Raw genomic sequence first — 22,078 nt, forward strand, 5'->3', positions numbered from 1 at the left:
ATTGTTTTATTCACAAGGAGACTAAATAGCCCTGAAGTCTGTTAGATCTCAATTTAGAGGTTTTAATTTGAGTTTTACAAGAAGGACACAACTTTTTATCTGCATATATTATACACTAATGTTTAATAATCGTGAGAATTCATCAGGTAAACAGCATGGCTTATGACATTTAGTGCTGCGACCGTCCTACGGTGTGATACTGTAAGAGGTAATCTTTTGTCATCCCACCCCAGTGAACCACTCCTGAACTGCACAGTTATATTAAGCCCCAGTTTATATAATAACCTAAATGCCAAATAAGGGCCTTGTGAGTCAGCCACAGCTCAAAACCATTTAGATTACGACCCTGCAAAAAATAAGCTTGTGTTATGAACTTCTGTGCTGTCTGTGTTTTCACAGTTTTATTTATGTTTTCTCACACATAGACATAACACAGAAATTTTAAAAAGTCGTAAGCCTTCTGCACTCTTCTAGTTTGTACATTTGGTGGTTCTCATAGAAGTCCTTATTTTCCTGAGCAAACAGGGATGCTCCTATGTTCTCAGCTGACCTCCCGCCTCTCTACCGTCTGTGCTGCAGGAGATACATGAGTACTGGCAGGAGGAGAACAGGTAGTTGAAATAAGGATTGAAGGCTAAACCTCTAAAAGCCACATTAGTCCCAAAGACCTCCATGGCTCTGTTCATTCTGTCATAAAGCTCCTGTCCTTGGGCTTTATTGGCACGCTCCGCAGCCAACCAACTCGGATGAATGTCATCAGTTACACCTCTTAACATTTTGCCAAATGTTTTCTGGTGAGGTTAATTCAGATAACGATAGACAGAAAAGCCTATTACTAGCATAAGTCATTTTGCAGCCTTGATTGACATCAGAAAATGGCACTGGGACATGCACCAACTAAACAGCTTTTACACCACTTCATAAATGTTTATTATGAATCCAAACCACACATATTTAAACTGTACAGGTTTAATTCCAGTAAATAGACAAGTGTCACAGTATGTTGAAAGGTCAATTGAGAGCTGGCTTTTGAATGTTCATATATTAAAAATAAATACAAGAACAACTTCACCTACATCATGCATCTGATGTTATTGGTTGAATATGGGCAACTAATCGCACCAATAAGCAGGACGGTCATGTTCAGCATCCAAATCTACTGATTGCTTTCATAGCAATCCAAAGATGTGGGCATACACCCATTTAAGACAACAGTGTGCTTGGGATACAATGACAAAAGGCCAATCAAATCAAAATTACAATATTTACAAAATATATACATCTTACTTGAGAGGAGCTGGAAAGTCCAACATCTCCAGTTTATTAAGTAGTGAACACATGTTCCTTGGCACCAGATACTTTAAATCCTTGATACTCTTGATACTTAAATCAGGGATGCAGCTTTCCTCGCAGAGCCCTGATGGACCCTGAACCCACAGAACCTTCTGCACATTAAATCCCTTTGAATCCTTTGGTCACTGTCAATACTATACAGCAGTCCAAACCAAAAGGTAACAACAAAATGAACACGAAATAGCCAGCATATCAATTTTGCTCATTTACAGGGTTTGTAATTGGACAAATGCTTAAGCAGGCTAGGTTCTTGTTTGTTTTTTTTTATTTATAGAATTGACACCACTCTTCTGCCAAGGCTAGTGGAGGCACAGACAGTGTTTACCCTCAGTATTAGCCTGCTCTGTAGAAAGTTTCTGGTCCAGTCTTTGCAGGAAAAGGTCATTAAACAAGAGTGGTGCAAGAGTAGAATATGGCAAACATACAGGAACCCATGGAGGGCCTATGGAAGTCCATTTTCTCCAGGAAAGTAAGACAAAATAGATGAAAAGGTATGCATGGTAAAATACTCCAAAAAGTGAAAATTAAGAAATAATAAATCAAACGTATGTGATACTAAGTCGATGTTGACTTAGCATCTGATCATTTTGACATAACAAATCAAAATTTCAATGTAGTGCTCTCGTTTAAGAAATAAGACAACATTTTGAATGTTCAACATCATGAATTTGTTATTTTTTCATAATTAACCAAGTGGGGAACTCTAATTTTTACTTCCAAACATAATTTGAGTCAGTCTATTTTCCTTTTACTGGCAGACATGATTTTCCATAGAACCAAAATACAGGGAGAAAACAGTTTGCGTTGCAAAGAAGTCACATTCAGATTTCAGATGATTCAATTCTCTCGATCCACGGTAAACCAGAGGAGGGTCTGTCTTCTTGTTTTTGACCCACTCTCTCACTTCTCAGCTCTGGCACTTCTCTTTCCAATGTCCCATTTCTGCTCCCTCCTCCACCTGCTACTCCCCCTTGCTCTCTGCCTGCTCTCAGCTGGTGCAGTTCCCTCTCCAGTGCTTCATTGCGGTGGTACATCTCTAAGTAGCTGGACTGCAGCTCCCTCTGGTAGCGGATGACCTTGTTTTTCTCTGTCTGCCATGTCTGCCTCTCTTCCTCGAAAGCCATGGCCTGGGCCTCGCTCTGGCGTCGCTCCAGCAGGAGCTCTGCACGCAGACGCTCCTCTGTCGAGCCCCCACACCCTCCTGCAATGAAGAGGTGCACATGGCTTCAACTAAACTTCAGCAGAGCCATAGGGGAAATATAATGAAAGACACTGGCTGATTTTAAACGTGCAGAGAACTCTGCTCCTGACCTGATTAAATAACCTGAATTTTGGTTCCAACATCGTAACTCAAAATAACCCAGACAAGCATCTGCCCAAACAACCCAGTTTGCCCAGCCTCACTTGCTGTTGTACTGTGTCATCAATCTCAAACTTCAACTCTTATCTGTGCTTGTGGTGCCTCAGCATAACTAAAGTGAAGTGTATTCCTTTGAACCATCAAAGCACATACAAAAATTGCCAGTGATCAAATGTACACACAATCAAGAGACAGAAACACCAAGCTACCTGTTGTCCCAGCTGAAGGACTTTCTTCAGCTCCTTTTCCATCCTGAGAGGGGCATCTGCCACGCTGTGTGCTCTGAACGACTAGTTCGAGTGCAGCAATCTGGTCTTCTCTATTGCGCAGCTCTGTGCGGGTCTCCCTGAGCTGCGTCTTCAGCTGGAAAAGCTCACTCAGCTTCTGGGTCACCTCCGCTTGGGAAACCCTGAGCTGCTGCTTCAACAAGGAGATCTCCCCTGACTTCTGGCAAACCTGTGAGATAGTGTAATAAAGGACAATAAAGAGAAACATACATTTTTACTGGCTCTAAGAGTATCACTGTGATCATTTTAAATGATCACTGTCCCTTCTAATTACCTCTTTCTGAGAGCTTCTCCTTGCCATAAAATGTTCCCTGCCCTGTCCTTCCAAGGCCTTACCTCCCACTGCGTCTCTTCCAGAGTTGGACTAGTTCGCTTTGCCATGGCTCCAACCTCCTGGCTTCTTTCCCTTTTCAGGTTGTCGAGCTCTTCTTGCAGTCCACTCTTCTCCTGCTGGGCCTTGTAAAGCTGCAACTGCAGGCTGCGCTGGGAACGCTGGGCATGCTGGGAAATCTGACGCAGCTTGGTGGCATACAGCCGTTTCAGCTCCTCCACCTCCTTCTCCCACAGTCGCTGCTTCCCCTCAAACACCTGTACACAGAGAGCAGATGGGGGGGTCAAACTTTAACAGATGGAGGCAGATGGATGCAGAGATTGATGGCAATGAACAGACAACTGCGATGAGTCACCTGAGCGATTGCGCCTTCACTTTCATCCAGGTTTCTTTTCATCTGTTTCAGCTCGTGCTCTTTCTCCACCAGGCGCTCCTCCAGATCCCGGACCTGGAAAAGACAGCACGTCTGTAGATCATACCGAATTGTTTGACCTTCCATTAAATCATCCATCCGTCTGCCCATTACTCACTACTTCCTCAACAGACAGGGAGAGTGTCCATTCATAAGGAGGTGGAGCCTCCCCTCCAAATGGAGCCAAACGGCTCAGGGTTGCCATGCTCCGACACGCCATTTCCCCTATGGCCACGCCCCCTGAAGCTATAGCCTTTTGCCCCAGAGAGGTGCGATCCAGGGAGCCAATAGTGTTGATGTGACCCATAGATGCACTAAGGTTAAAAAAAAAAAAAACACAAACAAAGGCAATTAAAATCTCTTCAACTATACTACCCACTCATTTAATATAAAAAAACAAGTATAGCAACACTTCTTTTGCATATAAAGTGGAGCTGAGACAATAATGCTGCAGCAGACCTGATGTGAGCCAGGTGTGGGCGAAGAGGAGGCCGATACGGCGGCAGGCTGCTCATGGAGTTATGGCCTGAGTCTGACAGGTTATCATCCTCCTGGCTCATCCCCCGCACCGAGGAGAGGGCCTACGCAGTCATGGTTATACATTTATTCATCATTTTAACATTAATTGGCTGAGAAAAGATTAATTTTAGTCACAAATAATGGCTGAATAAAATGACAATGCATGAGTAGTTAACTTTTTTGCTGGACTAATCAACGTATATGGACTTGATCCTGCATCCAAAACCTAATTCATTTATCAGCACTTCAAGTTATGGTCATGTGTTAAGATACCTTGTTACCACTGGATGCTGGTCCTCCGTGACGCGACGGTGAGGAGGAGGAGGAAGAGGTGGAGACAGCCTTAGGGATATGGCCGTAGGCTCTGTGCAGGCCATTGGAAAGGCCATGTTCCACATCCTCTGACTTGGAAGACGGGTAGAGGTTTTGCATGGAGCTGAAGTTTTTTGGGGTGACAGGCTTGAAGGCAGAAGACCTAAAACGAGCCTGGAGGAAAAGAACCAAGAGCCACCAAAGTTCAGGGCACCTTTAGAAGATGCAAGGAAAGTAGAAAGCAGCTAAGTGAAGACGAAAGGAGAGAGAAAGACGCTACTCACAGCAAAGAGGGATGGCAACGGAACATAAATCATAAGGTTTCTATTAAATCAATACTGTTCCACACTGTGTTCTTAGCGCTGATCAATTCAAGTCAAAAAAAGGTGAGACCTGATTGCTGCAATAAATTCAGAACACAGCAAAAGTGGCAGATTCTCAATCTACACTGGTGAGCTGAAAGAGATTTAAGGCTGGTTTATGATGGTAGTCTACTGGGGTGTTGCATCATGTAGCCAAAGATGTATAAACGTAATACTGATCAAATTAACACATCCGCAGTAGTCGGCAAGAGTTAGTCATCTGGAAATGATAAAAACACTTTCTTGAACTGACTTTTTTGAAGGGTTCTAACCAACAATATTCACCTTTTCATACTTGCCCCCACTTGGCAGTGAGTTCTTTGTCAAATCTACTTCATTGCCATCTTTATCGTAGACCTTGGCATATAAGTCGTCCTCCTCGTGGGCACTGGAAGAGCTGAAGCCAGAGATTATGTCCTTCTTGCCTTTGCTGCTTGTGTTCACTTTAGGCTCTTTTCTGTTGGGAAGCACAGAGGTCAAGCCCTGTCATGTTTTATAGCACCTTGCAGACTACTTCCAAATGTCTTACGAAAGCATCTGCTTCTTTATGGTGGCGCTCACCTGGTGATGTTGAGGTAGTTGAGTAGCTCTCTTTGGGTGAAGCCTTTCTTTAGGAGGCCGTTGGTCTGTTTGGGTCTCACCTGCGGTACTGCACGGCTGCCTTTAGTTGCAGAAACATCTGGCCTCTCCACCAGACTGCCTACACTTCCCATGCCGCAACGGGAGGAGAGAGATGGGACTGGGAAAGGGTTCCGGAAGTTTTTGTTAGGGCTACGGGTCAGAGGAAGAGTCTGGACTGAAGCTGCCATTGGTTACAGGGCTCTGTACGGGGGTGTGGTGCTCTAAAAAAAAAAAAAAAAATAGCTGAGTGCTCAAAGGAAGGTGAAGTAACGGTCTAATGACCAAGAAGGTGACGTTCTTGATGGCTACGTATCATTACAGGCTTTCTCTTAGAAAACCAACTGTACCTGTTCATTGTGAGCTTTCTAGGGCTGCAACTGACAATTTCATTCACGTTAAACAATTACTGAGTTGCTGAGATATTTTAGTCTGAACCAAAGTGGTATTTTGCCATCAATGAAGCAAAGCAGCTGATGTGAATGAAAAATTCAGATCTGTGTCTCTTCTCCTTTATTGAAATAAACTCCACCTCTTGTCCCTTTACTGCCCTGAGTGGATGTTGGTCTCTGGAGGAAGACCTGATGGACGTTTCATCAGCTGTGTTTCTCTGAGCAGACAGCTGTCTCACAGCACAGCTAGAACCACTCAGCCTCCCACAACATCACAGCACTTCAGCAAAAAACTGACACACGCAAACTGAACTCCAGGAAACCCCTTTTACAGGAGAACAATGAATGTATTATTTCATGATGCAGTCATTACAGCTTCAGTCTTGCCTCTCGGAAACTCACACTGTCCTGTGCTAGTGGCATGTCGAGAGGCTACAGGATGACGCGAAACATACTTTTTGAGGTAGGGCAGCATATGTCACATCACAATCTTGTTACGTAACCAACGTAAGTAATGTAAGTCAAACAGAAGTGCTTTGGCAACAAAACACATTATGGACAAAGTGCCACAGCATCCTATTTTGTTTGTAAATTGCCTGTTTACTAAAAATCATGTATCCAGATATAGCATCCCCTCGCAAGTCTACATTCTCAACAAATATGATGGCTGTCGCTTTGAGGTCAGGTTTCCTGTCAGTCACGTCAGGCAGAAAAATTAAACAATATGACGCACATTTTGTCTTGAATTTGATGAAACTAAACCGGTTGCTAAGTTACCCAACACCTACCTAAGAGCCCCTATTGTTTTGTCAATTTGAGTTTGAAAATTTTTAGCACCGTGCAGCAAATTGTCTCTCTCTCAACAACATCCCCATCGCCATCATTTGTCAAATCACCCACATATCCCCTCCCTTACTTCTTTTCAGACAACCTCATTAAGGAACACTATTGATTTCACCCTTTTGACCTCCTCTATTCTCACGTAAACAACCCCAGAAGCCATAAAACTTCCTGGAGACCATAAAACACACAGACATGTCGCAGTCTTTCTGACTGTTTCATGCTTAGCCGGCTTATTTGGCACTCACAGAACAGGTGCACTTTAAAGGGTCATAAGGCTAGCTTTGTTTGTTTTAGCCTAGTGACTAAAAGTCTTGAATACTAACCATTTTTCAAACTATACCACAATAATAGAGCTGAATTTCCTCATTTGTAGGCAACTGTTGATTTGGATTAATTTTATTATATTATGAAAAGAACGGAGAGCCTTGATTCAGATTATATATCACAAAAAACCTTTGCTTGTGAAAGATATGTTATTATCCCATGCTGAAGCATTCTTCTCCTGCATGCATTCGGAGACATCAGACATCTGATATTTGAGATATGGCTGCCAAAAAAACACTGCTGTGAAAGTATGTTGTCACAAGATCCAACCTGAAAGATCACCTATAAGCTAACATGAATACTGTCAAAAGATGACTTGTATTTAATAATGTCTTGTATTAGACAGGGTGCTGCTTGGCAGCTGACTCAAACATTGGGGTGTCCTCAAACGCACCAACAAAGTGAGCTTTCAGACCCGTTCCTGCTTGTTTTTTTTTACGCAATAGTGAAATGAAACTGAATCAAGTGACTGCCTGTAAGCCAGAGAACCAAGCTGCTTTTAAATATGCAAGCCCAGTATGGTGGTTGATCTAGAAGGCAGGATCAAACCTGGGCTCATCCCAATTAATGACTGGCCTGTCCTGCCATCTGAAAGTCAGTGCACACTCATAGGACACACTGTACCTTAAAGCTATTTCTCACTGTTGCTCTCACACCGATACATTCCATGTCCAGCACAGCCACCCACAGTGACACTCCGGCATCTCCTCTTGCTTCTAATACGATCCACATTTATCAAGTGCTTTGCACTGTTGGCCTCGACAGTTATAACAATTATGCAAATGGTTAAAATAGGCAGAGAGAGCTGTGCAAAGGCAGCTCCAGCCCACTCCACTCAGGGCTCTCCACCAGGCTGAGATCAAAGCAGCCCAAGCTCTTCATGTTTATATTCATGAGGTCCCATTTCTCCCAATGTAAAACTTTCCACTAGAGCATCCGGCCCTTAATAAGCCAGTACAACACAGACTGAACTCTGAACCAGATAATCAATGGTGATGAATATAATCAAATAAAATGTGAAACTCTGTGAACGTAGTATTCCTCGTGTGCCATCAGACCAGGAAGTCTTACTGCTTCCTGTGTCAGAGTAAGACACGATGGATAGGAGTCATCGCAGGTCACGCTGAGTGTGTATTTGTCTGACACCATATGAATAAATCATGAGAGCACTAGACCTAACGTCCACTGGTCAAGGTCTGATGCAGTATTTTTAGGTATGGAATTTTACTCAGTTTGTGTCTGGTACCTCAAACGACAAGAGAGACCAGTCAATGCTGGACAGGAAGTTGGTGTTGAGGTGAGCGGGGTTGAGGCAAAGCAATTCCTTCTGGGCAGATAGGAGCGTAAAAATCCTTTTAGGCTGCAACCACAAATCTTGCATCCAGTTGTTTTCCATAATTGCCTTCTAGTTTATGGGCCCAAGTAAAGCAGGAGACACAGCAAGATTTACAGAGCAGCCTTGACTAACCAAGGGGCCCTCAAATGCAACACACCTTCTTATATCACACACACACACACAGAGATCAAAGCAGTGCTTCCTACCAGCCTTGAACAGTAATGGTCTAATTGAAACCTGCTCTGTTCTGGATTTACGCTTCTATCAAAGCAGCGACAAGCTTTTTTTGAAAAGCTGCTAACTTAACATAAAAATATTTAACATCGGTGTATCAAAGTGTCTCTTCATCCCTCTGTTGCTGTGCACTCTTTAGACCTCCTTGCAAAATGTAATACAGTAAACTGGAAAAACTAAAATTACTGCATGAATGAAAAACCAGATCTTCTGAGGATATCTGAGCTGCAGACCTTGCAAGGATGCTGAATGCAGCTTGGCATCACTTTAATTATCTTGCAGGACTGCACAGTTGATTTTGAAATAGAGTAAGAGCAACACTGAATATTATCACCCTTTTCCAATTAACACACTGAAAGAGGCATCAATATTGCATGTAAATGTATATAAACCTGAGAATCCCTCTCCCCATTCAGTAAGTGTCACAGGTCATGATGTGAAAGCACATTTTTTTTGTCTGTATAATCCTAGTGATCTGGAGCTGTGCATACAGGAAAGGCAAGAGAAGGTTTTGGCTTGAGTTTTCTCAGAATGATATCCTAACTCGTGCAAAACACCATACTGCCACTTTAATGCAATCACAAACAAAAGCAGGCAGCCTTCAAGAAGAGGGCTTCAAGGATGCTCTCTCCTAAAATATTGTAATCAGGTGTCCTGCGGGAAAAACAAAGCTTTCAAAGGAATGGTTCACCACGAAGAGAGGGCATTTAACAACCTCAGAGATGCACAGGTCAGCACTGGGACAAAGACAGAAGAGAGAAGGAAGCCAAATTCCAAAGATACTTTGCGGAGCACAAGCTCGGGCTCGTCAGCTTTTTGATGCACAGCGCGCTCACTCCCACAGACGCTCACTCACACTTTTGTTTGAGCGGGTCACTCTCAGCAGTCCCCCAAAAAAAGCACATGCACGGCTCCCAAGCGCCAGATCCTGTGCCCTCTCGCCCCACGGCGCTCTCTCTCCCCTGCTCCGCGATCAAAGTTTGTTTACGTTCGTGGGGAAACTTTGCAGGTTACATCTCAAACTCCCACACAGCACACACTCTGTTACATTATATAAGCCTTATCAAAGCGGTGCTCGCTAGCTTTCGCAGCTGTTAGTTGTGTAAAACACTATAGTACAATTACCAAATCAGCCACTGGCCTTATTTTAATCTGTTTTAAAGAGAACTGCAGCGTTATATTTAACTCCTACTCCTGATAGCTCTCCTTATGGGACGCTTTCTATTAGCGAGCAAAATCATGACAGGGTGTTATGGCAGTCTGACAGATGCTTCTGTCACATTTCAATGCCACAACAGTCTAATTATGTACAACAATAAGTCTTAGTGCATCTACGAGCCTGTAAGCTACATGCTAATGTCAGCATGAAACATGCTCACAATGATAATGCCAAAAGCTTTTGATTAGCAGTTAAGGCTGCAAACACTTGTTAAATACATAGCAGGGCATCATCAGTGTTACTAGGATTCATCTATTTGAACTGTGAATGTCTGGCCAATATTTCACAGATATATCAGTCTGTACAAAAGTGGACTGACCAAAAAACAAGAAGTCATTAGCTCAACAAGTCGAAATATTTCCATTATCATGATACTGTCTTTTTTAGCATGTTAAAAATTATATCAATCACTGTATTATCAATATATACAATAACATTTACAAATACAGCATACATATAAACTGAGCTCACTTGGTCAAAGATGCTGGTGTCCTGTAGGACATATGAACATCAGAATGACTACAAAACACCCATTTTAAGCAATAAGTGCACAAATTATACCAACTAATAATGGACATTTAAGAGGATCCATTTCTACCACAGAAAGCACAAAATGTATTTGCTTTAATCAAGGTAGAAATCATCCGACATCCTGTTGTGACCGTCTAAATCTGTCAGCAGCAGGCGGGTGAGCTCTGCTGGAGGCAGACCAGGAAGGAACCAGCCTACATGTGAAGCAAAAGGAGCGCATTACTCTCCGATTCACTCTTTCATGCTTGCTTGTAATGAAAGAGTGCGAGTATCTCTGGCTGTTGGGCATGACAGCAGAAGAGTGCTCGACAGCAGCCTCTAATTGTTGTCATCAATTCATTATGGATGGGAGACAGTCAGGAACACAGACCTCGTTCCTCTCCGCTCACCCCGAGGCCTTTCCGAAGAGCCGAGGTACTGAAGAACAGGTTCACAAATCTTCCTTCCTCTGTGCGTCTAAAGACAGCTTTGTGTGTAGTATCATAAATCAGTAAAAACCCGACAAGATGCGAGCTACATGGACATTTGGTCAGATGCCTCATGACGAATGCCTCAGGGTGACTTTTGTCTACTGTTTTCTGAATGAGAGCACCAACAGAACTTCCCACGAAAGGTCGACATTCATTTCATGACAGTCAAAACGAGTCTCTCTGTGTGAAACATGGAACATAACTCACTTGTGGTTAGACGTGGTGGTGCTAAAGCTGAGGGCCCAGTGTTCAGTCTCACACTGTCTTCATTGATGACGAACACTTGAGTCTATGCACAGGTCAACAGGTCATATTTGCTCATGGCAGTAGATATAGGACATCATTGCACACACAGCCAGTTAAGAGCAGACAGAGACGTCTTATTCTGAAAGTTCTGACACGAGTGACCTGCCACGTTTTACAGAACACAGGAGTGGTTTGTATTCAATACTATAGTACTGTGCACACCCTAAACTCCTTATTATGGATAAAATATTAGCCCGACTATTCTTCTGGTATCGATGTTGATGTTTTTTTAAAGCAATATTTTACTGATAATCACGAAATGAAACTTCTAAATTTGAATACTAAATGCAATCAAACCCTCACTAATAATTTCCAACAGCAGCCCAAACGAGAAAACCTTACAAGAAATCAGGAAAAAATGGCTACTTTAGAGCATCTGTCATTATAGCTTTTGTTTTTATAAGCCCTACAACTCTGCTCAGCAATCTCACAGCTCCAGTGATGACTGAGTGGCTATGATATGGACTTAATCCACTAAATCAGCGGTTAGGACTTCCTCTGAGACCGACCAGCTAAGGTGGGTTTCCTCTCTTTGCCTATTGGAGGTCTGAACAATGTGCCTTGGCCTTTACTGCCTCTGCTGACTTTACATTATTGAATTTCTGCACAGAATTCAATTACTGGCTCTGACTACAGTAGCAGTGTTGGGGTTATCTGGGGTGACAGTTTGCATTGGTGTTTCGTGGACACTTATTGATCTGAATCTGACTGATTAATACCCATGTTGACCCCTCTCTGAGGTTACAAGTTCAGCTTCTCTGGGTGTGAGCATGTGTGTTGCAAGGAGAAATCAGTACTAGCAGCATATGGATAAGAACCTGACCTCAGTGTTGTTCGCTCATCCACCACAAACAAACACACACACAGTACTGACTTGTAATAAACAAAACTGGAATCATACTAGCAACTATCACCTACATTTTACAATAGCAAACATCACTTAAACTACTTTCTATCTTCATATTTATCCAGCATCAACTGTGAGCACATCAACCCACTCCACCACATGTCACCCCACGACTAAAAATGAAACAACAGGTCCTTGATTTCAGACCGACGCTCACTGGATTCTTTCAAAACACTTTCACTGGCTCAACAACGTTTAAGAAGCCTGTAAAAAGGGTCTTAAACATGCGGTATTTTGCAACAAGACTGAGGCTGAAATTGAATGTTCCAGATAAAAGCCAGCATCCTGGCCAGCTGATGAGCCATATAGAAGATTTGTAGACTTTTGCACTGTAGAGCTAGTTAGCACAGCTTTCTTCTAACACAACCCTGTTTGGCTGTTAAGTCTTTCCTATTTTCAATCACTGACTGGGGTTGCTGACAAAGCTCCTAATGTTACTTTAAGGCAACATTATGGAGGACTAAATCAAAGAGAGTAACTGTATTTCTTTGGGCCCTAGGATACTCGGACAAATATGGATACAATAAATATTACAGCCTGCTTGGAACATTCGCTGCATTTTAATGTGAAGGAATACCAGTGGGTATATTGCAGCTTTACTGGAAAAATGATGCATGTTGACACCGTATTATGTATTTTTTATTTTGTCTGGCACTATCTTCAGCTGTTAACATATAAAGTACAAGAGAGCTATAATTAAAACCCAACAGGTTCACTTGTTTTGAGGACATTACAATGAGGAGATGTTCATTCCTCAGAAGTATTTCCTCACCTAACTGGAATTTGTGAGAAAGCAAATAACGCAATGCTGCTTATTTATTTCATCTAATCTTGATTCCAGTTCAAGTTCTCTGTTTGCTTTCTGTTCACCTTGTTTGCCAGTGAAGCCTGCGCAGTGTTTGCCAACTGGTGCTATCAGTTTGTGAGTTGAAGTTCAGAGTGAAGCATCTGAAGAGAGAGAGCGACGAAACTCACATTCCTAACATTTTTCACGTGGTAATTATTAATGTGCCTTCACATAACTAATACGGGTGATGTGGATGACCCCTGTACTTCTGCTACAGGCCAAGTGTTGTAGGTTATTTTAAAAAAAAATCATAAACAACAGTGTCTATTGTCCAAAGTACCTGTTCCCATGAGAGCTATGCTGGGAATAGCAGACATTTAATGACTGATAATTCTACCTCATAACAGAGCAGGGGAGCCACACAGTGCTAAATTGAGCTGATACAGACAAAAGCATGAGAACTAGCCTCTAATTAAATTCATTACTGCAAGGAGAGAGGGGATGTGAGTGGAAACTCGCTTTCTCTTTCCCCTCAGTGGCTTCTTTGTTTCCTCGAGCGGTTCATGTGGGAGTCACCGTTCTGTGATTACAGCAATAGAAATCGTGTGGGTCCTGCATCGATCCACACCTGAACCAATTTTACTTAACAGCTGCGGTGAACGTGTGTGGATCCATCCACACAGCCTCGATGCTAGACCACACACTCAACACAAACACAAATGGGAAAATGTGGCTGAAAACTGAGCTGAAAACACATATGGACTGACCGACAGTATGACTGCTTCAGATGTAAATACTTTTTAATTTAGAAATAGATTGAAAGCTTTACTGATCACATCACAGCAAACATTCTCTTTTGACCTCATCTGCACCGTAACGCCAGTAGAGGAGCCAGGCAGTCAATGTGTCAGGTAGTAAACACTGATGCTGATGTACGCTCATGCCGAGTCAGAACGTCAGCATTTTTTTCCTCCTGTGGTGTTTCTCTGTAAACAGAGCGTTTGTTGTTTGTCAGTGCTGAGAAGCAGCACGGTGGGAACCGCTGAAATTTCAGCCAACGCGAGTCACAGCTTTAATCTACAGAGTTCACAGTGATCACAAAAAACAACAGGAGAATTTAACCTTTGTTTGGCTGCGAAACTGTCCCACAAACTATACAATCGGTTAGAAGAACCCAAAGAAATCTTGTTACCCAGCTTGGGTACAACACTGAGCCATGAATAGTCCTCAGGGGGAATTCCAGGGACACAAACAGACCAGCAGACCAGCAGATAATCCTCTATATTGTCCCTTGAGCACAGTGTGGCTCTATTTTGGGACACTCAATAATTTAACAGTTAATTAGCATATTTGTTCTGTGCTGGGAGTGAATGTGGAGTCTGATTCTGCTGCTCAGTGTGACATCATTCACCCAGGAGAAAAGATTAAGCTGAAAAGTTAGGCAATTCCAATTCATCTTCACTCCAAACAAATATGCCTGAGTAATTAACAATCAGGCTGCTTTCCTCTTCTCCCTGCTTAAGCTTAAGCTGGTCTTTGACGATGCAGACTTAAATCGCAGTGAGTTCAGAGGATGTTGAGCTTGCCGCCACATAAATCAAGTCAGCAGGAAGCTCAGGAATGTATAAAATATACGTGGTAGTACAGGTTCTTGCTTTGACCTGGAGAGCAGTATCGCAGTAGTATCGCAGTATCAGCAGACTGTGGAGTTTGGGTATTATCAGTCACGTCACACTGACCTTTCCAAGCAAATAAAAAACAGATTTATTTGAGAACATGTGGCCAATAGAGATTTGAAAAGTTGCTGGTTTACCTGTTTCTTTGTCCACCTGAAACTTCACTTCTCTGCTCCTGATCATATGCTCACTCTATTACTCTCTCTTTCTGTCGCATGCTTGCGCTACTGATTGTCCCGCCACATGACTTCCTGTTCCTCAGTGCGTGATGGCAGTTGGGAGGTGTGGATGGGAGGGAGTTGCCTGGTCCTAACCACTGACCTGCACGCCACGACAAGATGACTTTGCTTTGATCAAAATAGATGACTAAGCTGATCTTAAGCAGTGCGTGAGGAGGGTTTCAGTACAGACAGCAGCATCACTGGAGGTTTACCTGTGTGTGTTTTATAGGGAGAGGCCATTGTCCTGGCCAATCACTGGGTCTGATATATTCATCATTTTTCAGATTGTCTGTATCTGTAATGCTTTGTCTGACTGCTGATAAAGCAAATTATTCCAAAATAAAAGTTTATAAAAGCAATAGATAGATACTTTATTGATCCCGAGGGAAATTCAAGATAATACATAATTATGGAGTAAAAAGTACAATATTTGCAGCCTAAATGTAGTGGAGTTGTAGTAAAAAGTAGCAGAAAATGGAAGTCCAGTACAAGTACCTCAAAATTGCACTTAAGTATAGTACTTGAGTAAATTCTTAGTTACTGTAGATTTTATCACTAGTTATTCTAAACTTGGACACTAAGATTTTTATTTTTACTTCAAATTTATATCAGTTCCAAATAACTGGCATGGGCATACAAAAAAAGCCAATACTGGTCAATCTCTAGTGTTTAAAATAGGAAACTGGGAGAAATCACTATGTTGACCTCTGCTGTATGGGTCAGTGTTGACTCCCCTGAGAGGCTGGTACTTTCCCGTTCACCCTACACCGCTCTCCTTCTTCCTTCCTTTCTATGCTTCACCTGCTCATCTCTTTGTACACTTAAGCCTTCTCGGAGACTGGAGTTGTCAGACTTGTTCTCCCAGTTCCAAAAACAAAGAGCCTGCATGTGAACCAGCTTTCAGGTGGTCAATCCAAACTGCACTGACAAACAAGAGCCGGACAAAAACCAACAAGGCAATGTATCTCGTTTGCTCATGGACGATAAAACAATAAAGAGGGATCAGACTTGGGTTAAAAGACAGACAACATGATCACAGACACGGAAGGATGAGGGTATGGAAAAAATAAGAGGGCGCAGATGAGGAGCAAGTGGAAAATGAAAGCGTGTGGGGGTTGTCTCAGCATGGATCGTCTGGACAAAAGTCTGAGTGTAAGTCTCCCTTACTGAGGCCAGGATCCTGGACGGGTTCTGCACCATATCAAGTTACATAATTCAAACTGGAGACACTGGCATTTGAGGAGGGAGAAAAGAGCGGACATTGTTCTCTGCTCCTTAACTAGGAGAGAGCGACTTCTTTCCTTGTCATGTGATGTAGGTCGCAGAGCTGAGGGGAGCGAAGGAGGTATCTGGACTTCAGAAAGCTGGCACCAATAGGTGGGCACTTAGGAATCCAAGCTAATAAAGCCAACAAGCAACGCACAAGGTGGAGATTGGCGAGTTATTAAAGGCATTCCAGAGCAAGAATTTGATATTTCGTGGTGCCCTATGGCTTTGCACAGTACAATTTGGAGAAAATCAGTTGAAAAATGAACGGGAGGGACAACCCCATCAAAGCTAGGCAGCCCAGTCTAACACTTGAGCAGGTGCCGCCGTACCCCTGTCATTACCTCTGGGCCCCATAGACACATTCAATCTCAGATTCCACAGATTCTCACTTTTAAGTCTCCCACCTGGCTGATGGAGCAGCTCCAACAAGAAAACTCTGGAAACCCTGAAGTGGAGAAGTGTTGAAGGTGCTGCACGAATGTGAAATGGATGTAAAAGGAAATGGATGTCAGCAGGAGGAGGGAGAACACTGTAGAGAGAAAATAGGAATGTGGTGAGAAAATACAAAAGCAGAAACAACAGAACAAACGAGTCGGGGCTTGCTTACAAATACTGTACCTGTCTGACCAGTCAACTAGACGAGACGGCAACCCGGGCTAGACTCATTTCCTCTGCTTAAGCTCTTCTGGACAAAGGCATTACAGCAAGCAACTATGGGAGGTATGCTGGATGTCTGAATCTTGAGAAATAACATTATCCTGGGTCAGACGCCCACCTGACCTCAGTGTGTCTCTCGGTCTGAAAGCTGTTCTTTTAGAAAAGCATGACACATCGATATCTCGTCAGTAAGGATTTATAATTTTATAAAAACACTGATGTCTGGCCTGGAAACAGCTGACCTCAAGCCTCAGGTGGCCCCCCTAATAGTCACCTGAAGTGTAAAAACAACAACTAATTTTGGTGGCATTGTTCACAGCCAAGCTAACTGTTTCCCCATTTCCATTCTTTGTGCTAAGCTAAGCTAATCAGTTGTTAGCTGTACTTACTGAAGACTTCTGTCTCCTGTAAGTATAGCTAAGTAAATCAGTAATTAGACTCCTGTCGATCTTATCATGTAACCCTTCCCTTTCCAATGTCAGTTTCTTGAAAAAAAAAAATAAAATAAAATAAAACAAGACAGGTAAAAGTGATAGTTATCCTTAACCACTGTTTTACTTTGCTAGCTGTGTGCCCTACATGAGACATTCGCAGGTTACAATGACTGAATGTAACCTTTAAATCTGCCAGATTGATTTTATGTAAAAGAAGAGTACAGAACCGTGGCTGCCTCAACAACTGCTACTTCTACACGCGGATATAAATAAAACACAATGCCCACTTGCAGAGGTGGGCTTTGACTCGTGGCCTTTTGTTCTGCAACGCTACAACTCTTCAGACTAAATAAAAGAGACAAGGGCCAAGTGTTCTACACACAATTCATCCCAATACACACAAACAGGGTAACCGTTGCTGCTGCTATCTATAGAAGGCAGGTAAATGCAAGGGTTCCTCACGGGGAGATAAGCCCGAGCAATAAAAACTCGACGAAACGATAGGCTCAGATGAGGTGAGCACACACCATGGCTGACTCACGAGGGAAAAACATTCGTTATCAAGACAATAGTCCCAGGACGTGAGGCTGCCAGAGTTAGTGGCTATTTCCGTCTGCCCTCTGAGATGGTGACATTTAGAGACAATGGTCACAGTATGGGGTCTATCCACCCACTCCACTCTCAGACCTCTCCCCTCTGAAGGTTAAGAAGGTCCCACTTGTCCCATGAGGACAAAACTATTGTTCAGCAGACAGGTGGCAGGTCATTCAACCACGCAGTTAGTAATAACACAGGAAAGACTGGGCACAGTAGACTCCACTATGATTAAATATTAAGTATATGAATGGTCTGGTTCATCTGGCAGCACAACAGATTTTGATTGACAGAAATAAGGATGTGGGCCCCAAAGCTAGCTCCTTATTATGCCAAATCCACCCATGCATATTCACACTTACACTTATATATCGTCAATCTGTGATGTTCTGTGCTTTCCATGAGTCACTTGGTGAAAAGTTCTTAAAATCTGATTTGTTTTCTGACAAATAATGTGGCTACATTTAAGCTTCATCTAAAAAAGAAAACAAAGATATGGTTCGATGTTTGCAAAAGCTGGACAGAGGATTGTATAGTATAGTAAGAACTCTGACAAAACACAAGCCAATTAAGAAAAAATCTTCATCAATCTGTGTGGCATTTAGGAAACCTGCTGCAGATACAGAGAACACAACACATTACAGAAAAGCACTGAAAAAGACCATGTAAGTGTCTGCAGAGGACACTGGTGTTCAACACGACTTGGACACGTCTGCTGTTTTCTGCTACAGTTTGTGACTCACAGTCACTGAAGTGGTGGGTGCGTGCAGCAGTCACTTTCCGCACATCCGCAGAGCACAGCAGCAACACATTGTCAGTCAATAACATCAACACAGGCAGATGATACACGGGCCATAACTTCATGAGTCACAAACTACAGCAACAAGTCAAAGATCAAGTCCTCTAAAAAAACTCCTGTTTTCTTACTTTAAAAGATCAATCTTCAGTTGTAAACACCTGCCACTTGTGGATAATGATTAACTTGGGTGTGTTCTCCGTCTTGGCACTTAGAAAATAACTCAGGTTCATAAGCCCTGCAATTTGACCGGTCTGAATTTGTTTAAGATACGTTGTGAGAATAACTACATACTTGTGTTTGTACTGTTAGTCCATATGGTTAAACAGCTGATCATGTAGCGCAGAATTACATGGGACAATAAAGTCATGCAAACTATTACCATTTACTGCGACAGCTTTGAGCTAAACCTTCTATCCAACAGTGGCACAATCTAGGCAGGCAGTCCTGCACGCCTGACCAAGTCCCGCGGTAATTTTCTTAAACCGGCCAGGCTTTAATCGCAGCGACAGACGGCTCAGAGAGCGGATCAGCCACGAGCAGAGGGATGACAGAGGAGTGAAGGAGCACAACACTTTCTCCAGAGCGATCAGGAATGGCCTTGTCTATAAAGAGTCTATGACAGGGCAGAGACAGAGAATAGGGCAGTAGGATAAGTCCAAGATTAGGAGAGAAAGGGGAGGCAAATCTGAGGACAGAAGGAAGTAGTTGAGGTGGGGGAGACACACCGAACTCAGTAAGTGCAAGAAGGGCTGATTAGTATTTGATTAGCGGGCTAGCCTGAGGGGAAATCTCTGTCAAAAAACACAGTTTCTCTGCCATTATGACTGTGCTCTCCCCGCTACACCATCTGCTAGACTGCTGCACGCATGACTGACCCGCTATGCACTTACATGCAATGAGAAAAAGCCTGACATTATACTGCACTTTAGTGAAAAGGTTGTTGGATTAACTGGGCTATAACATAGCAAAGTATTAAGTTGCATCTTTACTTAACCTGTACATCAGGACTAACACTACACTGTGGGAAAACAGGTGCGTGGAGTTTACTCAAAATGACCGCGCTTGATGGAAAGGAGTTATCCTCCCATCGTTTAGGCAGTACTAAGCAAATGGTCAGCAGACATCAGACCATTCAGCAGAATTGGTGTTTCATCAGCTGTCAGTGCCTTAAGGAGATACACACACACACACACTCACAGGGAGTGTCAACCCCCTGGGAGCTCAAATAGCTGAAGAAAGACATGACATCAGGTGTCTGCAGCAAAATGGCAGACTGTGCTAATGGGCTGTCATCAATAATCTCCCAAATAAGCCCTAAGATAACAAAAAAAGGCTTCAAGATACTTTTGCTCAAATGTCCCAATGTTGATAACGTGGCAATAATCAGTATTTTGATTATTTCAAAAATACACATTTGGGAAGCAAACATGAAATCTTTAGATTTTTCCCTTAATGACTTAATGATCCTTTTCAAATCGATTTGATCATATGGTGAACACAAGTCATCAGGGCTTAAAGCAATGTCTCCAATTTTCTCATTTAGAGTAACAGACAGCCAAATACTCCAATCATATTCTTTCTACAGTGACACAAAACAGAGAAACAGCAAAGGTAAGCCCCACAGATGAGAAGCTGTAAGTAGCATATGCTGTTGTCATCCACTTTCTATCAGATAGCACTAATGGTTTCTAGCCACGCAGGGAGTTTGTGCTGTTGAGTCCATTTCCTAAACTGCACAAATTAAATTCCACTCATTTCCATTTTATTGGGCTGTGGGCAGACTTTCCAGTTTCTAGTAACTCAAAACTTGTGTGCAAAAAAGGGCTATCTGCATAGAGAGACACTACTGAGGTCACTGACGAAATATGATATGATTTGGCTCAGCTGCCCCCCCCCTTCAATCTGTTAATCTCACAGCAAATCCTGATCTCATGCAACTCCAGCTAAACCTGCACTGTCTGAGTTGTTTTGGTTTGTTTTTGCAGTCGATGAAACCGAAGGGCTGATGGCGAAATCTCATGCCACAGCCCTGACTCTCAGTCACCTCTTTATGTGTCATAAAGAAGTGGCTGAGATGGAGACGTGCATTGTCGCATGGTAACTTTAACCCCAAACAATACTTAAGCTCTCACAGTGATTGCCATGCAGTGACGATCGGTCACTATCACCTCTTCTGAATTCTCCTATAATCTGTGCTTAAATTACAGGAATGGTTACCACTGTGACTCACACCTATTGTCTCTCTATTGCTGGATGTGTGCCTTCACTTGTGTCAGCGGGCACAAACAACCACCACGCTCAAAGGACTCCTCGAACGCTCCATGAGTCCTCAGGTCAGAGGTCACCTGTGGCCTCTGGTCTCCACGACAACAGCCTGGCAGTCCCCAAGATTCTCCACACACACACACACACACACACACACACACACACACACACACACACACACACACACACGGAAACAGCTTTTGTCCCCAAACTCCTGCGCATCAAAAGAAACCATGGAGTATGAGATTCAACCCAAACAGCAGGCCAAATACTCTGCAATGGAAATGGATGCAGAAGACCACCACAGCTGACAGGAAATAAATGGCAAACAAGGCACTGCTCATCTATCTCCTTCTCTCACAGTGGGAGATCTTGCAACTGCCAGGACAACAGTGGAAACACATTGTAAGGATTAACCCTGATTTAGGGTCTAAAACTCTATGATCCGGGCAGTTGAGGGTAACACCGTGCCATTAGTCTCCAGGCTTTAATCTACACAGTCGAGCATGTCTAGTCTGCAGAAAGTTTTAAACACGCCATCATCACAGACCACAACTAACTACCTACCACTGACACAGCTTCCGGCATGCGTGTGTGTGCACGGAGAGCGGACTGAACGAGAAGATAGAAACATTTGGCGCTCACCATATTCTGCATGCAGGACATCTCTTGGAACAGCTCTGGCACTTTGCTGCAGTTTTCTCTCCGGTTTGGTTATATAATGAAACAAACTGCGTTCACGTGGCTCCGCAGGATATTTTCCAGGACTTATGACGGAACAGCAGACCGCGATCAGCCTGCTGGCGGCGTGGACAGAAGGGAGAGTGAGACTGTCTGCGTCTCGGAGGTCTGAACGGCGGAAAGCAAAGTGAGAGGAAACATGAGAGGAGGCAGAGGGAAACGTGTGCCTGTGCTCCCCTGTAACTGGACTGACGCGCTTTAAGTTGCAAAGAGGGGCAGCGCCATCTAGTGGACAGGCAAGAAGATGCGCTACAAAAACGAAATACAGTGAAGCACGCAAGACAAACCCTGGCGTTGACTTAACACCAGGGCTGGATGACTGCCTCAGGAGCCCCGACCCACAGTCGTTTGGGTTTGGAATTTCACTCAAGGTAAATTTGACAAGGAATTCGCTGGACAATATCATCCGAGACAGGTCAAGCGTGTCAACAACTTGTCTTAAAATTATTTATTGTTCTCAGGTGATGCATGCCCCTAAAGATTTTTACTTACCACAATGCTCCCCCCCTCCATTAGCCG

General features: G+C 43.2%; 1 protein-coding gene across 5 annotated transcripts; it reads right to left on the bottom strand.

Annotated features, from left to right (window-relative positions):
• Positions 1 to 906: 906 nt before the first annotated feature.
• Positions 907 to 21,774, bottom strand: n4bp3 (NEDD4 binding protein 3). 5 transcript variants are annotated; one of them, XM_046405532.1, is made up of 10 exons: positions 21,464 to 21,774; positions 5,498 to 5,778; positions 5,222 to 5,393; positions 4,536 to 4,748; positions 4,203 to 4,324; positions 3,862 to 4,057; positions 3,687 to 3,779; positions 3,337 to 3,588; positions 2,923 to 3,169; positions 907 to 2,554 (listed from the first exon to the last, which is right to left on the bottom strand). In XM_046405532.1, the coding sequence occupies exons 2-10, from the start codon at positions 5,743 to 5,745 to the stop codon at positions 2,175 to 2,177; spliced, it is 1,923 nt and encodes a 640-aa protein (XP_046261488.1). In that variant the 5' UTR covers positions 5,746 to 5,778; positions 21,464 to 21,774; the 3' UTR covers positions 907 to 2,174. The 5 variants fall into 5 exon arrangements, with proteins under 5 accessions (XP_046261488.1, XP_046261490.1, XP_046261489.1 ...); XM_046405534.1 differs by lacking the exon at positions 21,464 to 21,774 and adding an exon at positions 16,474 to 16,571; XM_046405533.1 differs by lacking the exon at positions 21,464 to 21,774 and adding an exon at positions 14,717 to 15,186.
• Between the last annotated feature and the right edge of the window lie 304 nt (positions 21,775 to 22,078).

Source organism: Scatophagus argus, chromosome 12 (assembly GCF_020382885.2).
Source record: "Scatophagus argus isolate fScaArg1 chromosome 12, fScaArg1.pri, whole genome shotgun sequence".
In the NCBI taxonomy this organism is placed as follows: domain Eukaryota; kingdom Metazoa; phylum Chordata; class Actinopteri; family Scatophagidae; genus Scatophagus; species Scatophagus argus.

Bases quoted from the DNA above. Each gene is read 5' to 3' on its own strand.
- n4bp3 (XM_046405532.1), bottom strand. From the start codon at position 5,745: ATGGCAGCTTCAGTCCAGACTCTTCCTCTGACCCGTAGCCCTAACAAA. The intron at 4,749-5,221 runs GTGAATATTGTT...CTTTTCCTCCAG, and splicing joins GTGGGGGCAAGTATGAAAAG to GCTCGTTTTAGGTCTTCTGC. The intron at 3,170-3,336 runs GTAAGGCCTTGG...ACTATCTCACAG, and splicing joins TGGAAGAGACGCAGTGGGAG to GTTTGCCAGAAGTCAGGGGA.